We start from the raw sequence: 10,051 nt of genomic DNA, 5'->3' as shown, positions 1-10,051 counted from the left end.
CCCACGGAGCCCAGCAGCCAGTTCCTGAACGCCTGGAGGGAGGTCCGCGCTCCTGGGGGACCCGCGCTCCGCCGGAGGCACTGTCCGTCCCGCAGCGCCTCGCACCGCCGTCCGCCCGTGGCCGCCTGCCATGGGACCCGCTGTCGAGCCCCTGTGGATCCTGCGTCCCCGCCCCCCTCGCCGGCCCGGGGTTCTTGCTCTGCTGCCCAGTTCGGGGCTGCGGCTGCCTACAGCTCCGCGGAACCCGGCCTGACTCCGCCGCTGACCGCAGGTCCATCTGCTGCGGATCTCCACCTACCTGGACGATACGGTCCTCGTCGTCGTCCTCGGGAAGAGGGGACTCAGGATCCCACTGTGCGGGCCCGGAGTAGGAGGCGCCTGTCCGTAGACACAACACACCCATCATGTCAGGACTTCGAAGCTCAGCTCCCGTTTGCTGGCGATCCCTTGATGGACAGCCCTGCATTGCTGAGCCCATGGCTGCAGCATCCTTCTAAGCCTTCCGGGTGCTGTTGCGCCCCTGACCTTCAACCCTTGGGTCCTCCATTGGATCCCGAAAATCCGATGCACCCTGGCCCATGCCTAACATCTCTGGAGGGTATTACATCCAGTGTCCTTGACAGCCTCCCTTTGATTCCTCCCTACGTCCCTGGGACTGTGAGAGTGTTTCCCAGGGACGATGCTGGGAACTGCAGGGCCCCCGTGAGCTTCTGTGAGGATTTAAGTTGGGACGAGTCTTACCCATCTAAGAGTCTTGTCCCAGCAGCAGAAACCAGTCTCCCGCACACCCTTGACTGTGATCCCCTGGGGCTAAAGCTAGAGGCACCTGCATCTCTTGAGTCCTGCGAGGAATTCGTCGCCAGTGCATGGTATTCAATCTGTGAGCCCATGACTACCGAAGAATTTGCTAAATGTGACTTTATCTGACCCTCCACCCCAGAAACCACAGAAGCTCTTTTTTAAAAAAATAAATGTATTAATTTTTGGTTGCGTTGGGTCTTTGTTGCTGCGTGTGGGCATTCTATAGTTGTAGCGAGCAGGGGGGCTACTCTTCATTGTGGTGCGTGGGCTTATTGCAGTGGCTTCTCTTGTTGCAGAGCATGAGCTCTAGGCACACAGGTTTCGGTAGTTGTGGCACGTGGGCTCAGTAGTTGTGGCTCGTGGGCTCTAGAGCGCAGGTTCAGTAGGTGTGGTGCATGGGCTTAGTTGCTCCGCGGCATGTGGGATGTTCCCGGGCCAGGGCTCGAACCCGTGTCCCCTTCACTGGCAGGTGGATTCTTAACCACTGCACCACCAGGGAAGTCTCTAAAAGAATCATCTTTAATGGATATGGGCTCAGTCAGAGATTCTAAAACTATGGTCCAGCACCAACAGCAGCATCTCATAATTTGTTAGATGTGCAAACTCTGTGGTTCCACCTCAGATCTACTGAATCAAGAATCTTTGTGGTTGGGCTTCCCTGGTGGCACAGTGGTTGGGAGTCCGCCTGCCGATGCAGGGGACATGGGTTCATGCCCCGGTCCGGGAAGATCCCACGTGCCGCGAAGCGGCTGGGCCCGTGAGCCATGGCCGCTGAGCCTGCGCGTCCGGAGCCTGTGCTCCGCAACGGGAGAGGCCACAGCAGTGAGAGGCCCGCGTACCGCAAAAAAAAATTAAAAAAAAAAGAATCTTTGTGGTTGAAGCCTAGCAAGCTGTGGTTTGACAAGCCCTGCAGGTGATTCTGATGCACCTACTAGGCTAAGTCAGTCTTGATAATTAACATCAAATCTGACTAGGATCCCTTCTTATAAAGGAAACAAAGCACAACTGGGAAGGGCAGCTTCTTTTGCCCTCTCTCGTTTCCTCCCCTTCCTGAATGTGGACAGTGGGCAGGGATACAGAGAATCAGTTCCTGGTGTTGGGGACAGACAAAATCAGGCAACAGGGGTTCCTTGAGACGAAGCATCAACTAGAAGGTGAGAAAAGTGAGTTGTATAAAACAAAATTACCTTGCTTCTGGTTATTGTTAGTTTGCCTTTCCCTGTAGTTTGAATTAAGCCTTTAATCAAAGTTCCAACCTCATCTCTGCCCCTTGCTTGAATAAAAATTAGACCAGGACCATATTATGTGGAACAAACCCACCTGTGGTCACCTTGATGGTAATGGGGGTTATCCAGAAAACCTTCAAAGAAGTGGAATTGGAGTGAGAACTGGCCTCTGCACCTGGAGACTCCCCTCCCCTCTTTGGCAGGTTCTGAGTTTGCTCCTATTAATGAAAGAGGCTTCATTATAGTTCATACAAATGTCTGTGGGTACCATAGGGATAACCAACTACATCTTCTCTTCTAATACAATCTTGCACTCTTATTTTTGCTACTTGCAAAAAATTTATAATGTACAAAATAACAAAAATAAACTATTTTAACCCAGAACACATAAGTAGCCTTTATTAATAATTTTGTTAATATTTTTGTATACTTTTTTTTTTAATTTTGTGTTCCATTGGAGAAAATTTTATTAAGAAAATTAGCCAACACAATTTACTGGGATTGACTGGTAAGATTGCTTTTATCTCTATTGAAGGATTGAGGGGAAGAGAAAGAAAAGATCCACATGGTGTGATATCAGTTGCAGTGTTGATATCTTTCTTGGGAAAAATTCAGAAGCAAATCTTCTAGGGATTAGATGATGTTTTCAAATGTGTTTCACATATCACAGCGATTTCTGTATATTTTTGAAAACCTCTGAGTGTGTGTGAGCTTACAGGCACACATGCAAATGAGAAGGGGAGAGAAGAAAGTCAGATACTCCCACCCTTCTGAAAGACTTTTTAATCTTTGAGGGGATCTTGTCTCTGGAGAAAAATAGCAAGAAAAAGACGCCATGTTTTTCAAGGATAAATGAAGTTGGGAAAATTTTTTTCTCTTTTATCTGCTTTTTCTTTTTTTTTTTTCATTGTGAGAAGCTGGTTTCAGGTAAGTGATAGGCTAAGCAGGGGTGATTATTGATGAAAGATTTCATACAATGGCTTTGAAAGGAATAGTACAGATGGGTTTTTTTTACTGTTATCGTTCACTGAATTGGTTTGTATAAACGAGGAAATTCATCCAATTTGTTGTTGTGGTTATTCCTTCCCTGTTTCTGTGAGTTTATTACTTATTTCAAGGAACAGAGGGGAGAAGAGCCCCACTTAGAACCTTTGACACCAGGAGGCTTCTTAAATGTCTATTTTCATGTAAACCCAGGATGGGGCTTGTGGACATTCCCACCTAGGAATATTGTACTCATGCTGCAGTGGCCAAATCTCCAAAAGAATGAGGAATGGGGAGAAGCTATGAGAAGCTCTGCTCTGTGTAATAGTAGGGTGCTTGTTCTCAGTGCTAGAACGGGGGCTGTGATGCAGAACTCCCTGATCTAAGGGAGCTGTATTCAGAGACAATTGGCAGGCTATGGCATGATCAAGCAAAAGGAAAGTTGAGTCCTGGTTGTGGGCTGAGTTGGGTCTCTGGGGGAAAAGAGGATCCCAGGACTCATGAACTCACTTCTTCATGCTTTACTATGCCTAGAGTCCTCACACAGCTTCAGTATGTCTCCCATCTCTTTGTGGCTCCACTAGGAGCCTAAAGGGATCCTGATGTCATCTACCTCTAAGGGCAGCTGAGACCCTCTGTGGCTCTGAGGAACTCTTATTAAAAGCCACACCAAGGTTCAAGAGCGTGGTGGAGCCGTCTAGGGATTCATTTTAGGAGGTGTGGGAGCATGAGAAAGCACTTTACTGCTACCCTACAAATTGAGAACTAAATGAAAGAAGGTCCAACTAACTAAAGCCCACCTCCTTGATTGTGAGTTCCTTAGCTGAGACCTTTGGCCGTTCCTACTGCGTCTTTTAACCCGGGCTGAAGAGCTCCAAGTAGCGATACTTGAGATCTGTTGCTATTGTGGGTCATGATATGGAGAGTGGGGGTGGGACTTAGAGTGCTGAGTGTGAACAACAGATGAGCCCTCCACTCTGGATGACATACAGGTATGTCGGTTCTCCTACATCATTCTTCTACAACAAATTTTAAAGTTTTGACAGTCTTTTGAATGCTTTCCCTGTTTCATCACCTACTGTCTCACATTTGGGTTTTCTCTCTCTCTCTTGCTCGATGTTTATTACCTTTCCTTCAATTCCTGTATTTTTGCTTTTCTCGTGAGTGAGCTCCCTCTCTCTTTTGTTGTCATTTTGTTCATGTACTCAATAATAGTAGTAATTAAAACTTCTGCAAGGCACTGATCCAATTACCCGCCTTTGAGATAGGTACCTAGTTTGTTTTGCAAATGGGAACATGGCCGCATCTCATCTCAAGTTGACCAGGGCTAGTGAACAATGGGTCTGAGAATCAAACTCAGCAGTTTAGCTTCAGGGCCTGTGCTCTTAACCACAGGCCACAGTGCTCTCCACTGTCTTTTTCACTTTGGGTGTTAAGAAACAGCAGAAACTTCATGCCAACTCCTTGAAATGGGATTTTCTACCACCGAGAATAATTTTGAAATGTGCAGGAAGCTTTGCCTGTTGTCTCCTGTATCCGTATCTCATATTGTCTACAACCCTGCTGATATTCCCCAAGGATTATCTTTCTTTTGGATTTGTTGGCACATCAAATAAAGTAAGGACAGTTTACTTTGGTCCAGGCACTGTCTGAACCTCTTTTTCTCTCTATCTGCCCGCAGGGTCACAGTAACCCGTTTATGCTAATTTCTCTACAAACGCATCTCTTCTTTTGTACTGCTTTCTCTAAGTTCCTCTCTACTCCTGATGTCTCTATTGTTCTAGTCTCATCTCTGATCCTTTACCTGGACTTTACTTTCCTCTTCCTCTCTTCCTATTACATAATCCCAAATACCCCTTGTCCTCTTAGGCATGAGCTCCTCACATGTTTGTGGAATCAGGACAGGGGAACCTTCACTCCAGCTTCTGGAAATGAGGCCACATCACAGGAACGTGACTGAACATTCTGGAAAACTTCTCTTGCCACTTCCTCCCTTTGATCCTACATCTTTATTGCTGGGTCTCAGGTAAGAACAAGCAGCAGCCATTTCTCACTCTGGGATATTTAGATGATCAACACATCTTTCGTTATGAAAGTGAAGAGCAAGGGCAGAGCCCTGGAATGTGGGTAGAGACATTCCAGACTTTTGTACTGAGATCCGGGCCAGACAGAGGACTGACGGAGAAGGAGAAAGATTTCAGAGTGATTTTGTCGGACATCATGGTTCAGTAGGGCCAGAGGAGGGGTGCATATAAGAAGACAGTCAAAAGCCTGTGGCAAGGACAGGGCCTGTTCCTTCACAGCAGAATGGTAATATAGACACTAGATTTTTGCAAAGAGATGCCATGTCTCAGAGCCAGCATCAGAAACTTCCACAATCCAGAAGAGTGGGAGGTCACAAGAACTAGCCTGACTGTCCCTTCAGAGTATGGGAGGCACGGGGACTGTGAGAATAGAACAATTTCTGTCTGAGAGTGGGGGCAAGTTTCAGTCTCTTTGGGCCACACTTACTGGTAAAGTCCAGTGGATGACTCAGCTATGGGCTTTTAACATCTGTCTATTAAAGGCAGGATACGCCACCCTCTACTCAGAAATACTCCCATGGACAGAAGTCCACAAGGCCCATATTAATAAGACTTTCAGTGAAATATGGAGACATCAGAAGGGGTTTCCTGCAGAGGAGGGGTACTGACCTTCTTCACCACTCAGTCCTAGAATCACCAAGTCTTTTCCTGGTGCTCTATGAGGAGATGAACATCTCTCCCACTCAGTATTGTGCATATCTGTGTCAACACTCTTTTACTATGTTGTATTCAGAGTAATTGTCCAGTTGTCCTTGAAGGGCCCCACAACAGAAGAAATATTTACTGTGCCAATTTTCCAGAGAACTAGAGATGCATTTAATAGAAATCTGGATCTTGAAGTGTGGAGCTATCTCATTGAATCCACTATATCCAGGGCCCTCACTCTCTGGATGCAGATCCCTGAGATCAGCTTCTTAGGAAGAGCAGGTTTTATTCCTCCCCTCCTTACCCCCAAATAGACTCAACAATATATCCCATCCCTCATTCTCTTCCTACAACGTGACTTCAATACTGCTCCCCGCTGAAAGTGTTCCGTCCCTTTGAACATGGGTAGGGTTGTGGCAATAACAGATAAGACACTCTGTGTTGCACAAAAGGTAGAATAACTTCCATCTGACAGTAATGGGATCCTCGCTCTAGGAAGCAAACTACTATGCTGTGAGGAAGCCCCCAGGCAACTACATGAAGAGGTTATATGAAGATATTCTGGGCAACAGCCCCAGCTGAGGTAACTCAGAGAGCGTCAACTGCCAGACTAGTGAGTGAGGTCTTCTGTGTTTCCAGTGCATGTTCAGTTACCAAGAGAATGACCACTAGGTGGCTCTACAGACCCAACAGTCTCACTATGCTCTGGGATTTTCCAGAGCTGCATTTCTTACCTGATTCTCATTAGTTCCCAGTCTAACATGAGGTGAGGGTTACGCTTCAGGTCTCCAGGTATCAATTAAATCTCATACCCTGTGTGAAATCTAAATGTATGCATCTTCCCATTTTCCTAATGAACAGTCACTTGAGTTATTAGCCATAGGTCCCTTTGGATTAGGACTGGGTAATCATTACAGTATAGAATACTGTGTCATGGTGTCACAGGGAACTTACGCCTAGGGATGTGGTCACCTCATCAATCAAGGAGTTCGAAGTCTGAAAATTGTCTCAGTCCTGGGAACTGGAAAAAAGGATCATTACATTAATTGGAGAAAACAACCCTCTGCCTCCTGATCACACTTTCTTGATTTCTTTTGATTATATCTTAAAGCAGTATTCTTGGCTTCTCTTGTATCTATTCTGCCCCTGGGGATCCTATTCATTTTATTAACCATCTCTGCAATTCCATGTGGGCCAAGCCATCTTGGTTCCTGCTCAATCCTTGCTGGTCATTACAAAAATGCAGTCTGCTGGCATCTGGCAGTTAAATGCCCTATCATCTGAGTGATATCAGTAGCCAAGCTCTGTAAACACTTTTATCATCATCCCAATCCTGGAGAGGATAGCTACCACTGAACTTCTTTCTGATGCTAGATCCCTCTCACCAGCACATTTGTGATAACCTTGGTGAATAGCGTATTCTCTTTATTGACAAACACAATGCTATGGTTGACCTTCTGACCTCATAATATATCCACTCCAAGATACAAATGCCCTTTTGCCTTTTTTTTTTTTTTTTGCGGTACGCGGGCCTCTCACTCTTGGGCCTCTCCCGTTGCGCAGCACAGGCTCCGGACGCACAGGCTCAGCGGCCATGGCTCACGGGTCCAGCCGCTTCGCGGCATGTGGGATCTTCCCGGACCGGGGCACGAACCCTGTCCCCTGCACCGGCAGGCGGACTCTCAACCACTGCGCCACCAGGGAAGCCTCTTTTGCCTTTTAATCCCGTCCTGTCCCATCTTACAGAGCAAGTCATGCATTTCATTGTTACTAAGCATGGGCCATTGCTTTTTCCAGGCTTGTAGGAGCCTGCAAGCCACAAATGTTCTAATCTTCTAATATCCTTCCAGAGTGTTATATCCTATATCCTGAGAAGGTGCTCCCAGACCAATAAACTCTCTCTTATCCTGTTTTATTTTCTAGCCCTCTTGATCAAGCACCCTCAAAATCCAGTCCTAAGGGGACTCTCACAATTTCTTCAAGTACATGCTGGATAATTCTCCCAGCTTCTTTAGGGTATAGTATCTTAATTCTCAGGCTACATGTCTTCGTGGTTAGGCTTTGCTGAGACTTAAGGAAGCCAGGAGAGGAGGTGGGGCAAATTTTGAGGGGGTTCCCTATTGACTCGTAGGGGAGAAACCTCTGCAGTGTCTCCCTTCATAGTAGTTCCAGGTTTAATAGGAAGAGTGAGACATTTCTGTGATCTTTGTGGATCCAGAGAAGTCTTGTCTTCTGTCTTGTCAGGCTTTTCAGTTCATTTGGATAAATATCTCGGAGTGAAATTGCTGAGCTGTGTGATGATCCTTCGTTTAGTTTTATAAAAACAAAACAAACAAACAAAAATCAACTGCCAAATTGTCTCCCAGAGTGACTGTGCCATCGTTCACTCCCACCAGCAGTAAAGGAGAGTTCTTGTTGCTCTGCATCCTGACCAGCATTTGATGTTGTCAGTTTTTAAAAATTTTATTTTAGCCGTTCTAACAGACATATAGCAATATGTCATTGTGGTTTTAATTCCAGTGCCTCTAATGACTCATGCTTGAGCACATTTTCATATGCTCATTTGCCATCTAAATATGTTCTTTAGTGAAGTTTATATCTTTTGCCCATTTAAAAAATTGGGTTGTTTGCTTTCTAATTTTTGAGTTTTAAGTGTTCATTTTATATTCTGAATATGAGTTCCTTATCAGTTGTTTGACTGCAAATATTTTCTCAGAGTGTGGCTTGGTTTACATTCTTATAATTATATCTTTCAGAGAGTGAAAGTTTTAAATTTTGATAAAGTCAAATTTATCTATATTTCTTTCATGGACTGTGCTTTTGGTGTTTTATCTAAGGCTATTCTTTCTCCATTGAAGTGCCATTACACTTGTAAAAAATCAGCTGACTATATTTCTGCAGGTCTCCTCTGTACTTTCTGTTTAGTTCTAATGATCAGTATGTCTATCCTTTTCTCAATACTGTGTTGTTGTAATACTGTGGAATTCCACTAAGTTTTAAAATCAAGTAATGTGAGTATTCTGATTTTATCTTTTAGGATTGTTTTGGCTATTCTATTTGTTTGGTATACCATAACAAATTTTAAAAACATCTTGTGGATACCTACAAAATTTTTCTAGAGTTTTGTTAGAGATTACACTGAATTGATAGATCATCTATAGGAAGATTACCACCTTATCAGTATTAAATTGTTCAATGTATGAACATGATATGTTTCTCCATTTATCTAGATCTTTCTTTTCTGTCATCAATGTTTTGTAGCTGTTGCCATGCTGATCCTGCACATATTTTGTTAAAAATGATAACTAGTTAATTCACTTTCTTAAAATTTAAAATTATGTGTTCAGACATAATTGACAAAGAATAAACTCCACATACTTAAAATGTACAATTTGACAAACTTTTGATATATGTAAACACGTACAAAGCCGCCATCACAGTCAAGACAATGAACATATCAATACATTACTTGCAAAAGTTTCCTTTGCCTCTTTAATTTATCTTTTTTTTGTAGTATAAAAACACTTAACATGAGATCTACCCATTTAACACATTTATAATTATATAATACATTATTGTTAAGTATAGCTATAATGTTGTATATCAGACCTCCAGAACTTACTGCCTTTGGTTAATTCACTTTTTCAAGTTATTATAAATATGAGGTTCAAAAAAATTAAAATACAAGTTTTTCATTACTTGTATATGGGAATGAAATCAACTTTTATATATTGACCTTTTATTCTCTGACCTTGTTAAACTTACTTATTACTTCCAGGATTTTTTTAGTAGATACTTTGGAATTTTCTACACTCACAGTCATGTCATCTATGAATACATATAGTTAAAAATATACCTCTTTAAATAAACTTTATCCACCTTCAGTAATACTATATTACTTTTCATGTAATGTAAAATCCTTATAATATTTCCAACTCCTCTTTTCCATTTCTTGTGTCATCGTTGTCATAAGTTTCATAAACACGTACATTGTTAAACTATTGCTTTAAACAGTAAATTATCTTTAAGAAAATTAAAATATCAGAGCATAAGTTTTGTCTTTATTGAATTTCCAGTGTTCTTCATTTTGTAGATCAGTTTTCTTCCCAGCATCATATGCTTTTGTCTGAAGAACTTCGCTGTGTATTTCTTACAGATTCGACCTGACGGCACTGAATTCTCTCAAGTTGTCTTTTTTTGGAAAATTCTAATATTTATTTTACTGTTGAAGTATAGTTTCACTGGATATAGAATTGTGGGTTGACAGTTGTTTTTCTTTCAGCAATCTAAAGATGTCACTTACCTGTCTTC

At 43.2% G+C, this 10,051-nt stretch overlaps 1 protein-coding gene across 1 annotated transcript; it reads left to right on the top strand.

Moving 5' to 3' along the window:
* Positions 1-95: 95 nt before the first annotated feature.
* Positions 96-987, top strand: LOC114888104 (lysine-specific demethylase 4D-like; the record flags this gene model as incomplete). The annotated part of the gene is made up of 1 exon (XM_029210017.1): positions 96-987. A coding segment is annotated over one exon (832 nt), but the record flags the coding sequence as incomplete, so codon positions are not given.
* Between the last annotated feature and the right edge of the window lie 9,064 nt (positions 988-10,051).

Source organism: Monodon monoceros, unplaced genomic scaffold (assembly GCF_005190385.1).
Source record: "Monodon monoceros isolate NGI ecotype Baffin Bay Population unplaced genomic scaffold, NGI_Narwhal_1 Contig475_ctg1, whole genome shotgun sequence".
NCBI classification, from domain to species: domain Eukaryota; kingdom Metazoa; phylum Chordata; class Mammalia; order Artiodactyla; family Monodontidae; genus Monodon; species Monodon monoceros.
The sequence above is the reverse complement of the archived record's forward strand: the minus strand, read 5'-3'. Positions and strand labels throughout refer to the sequence as shown.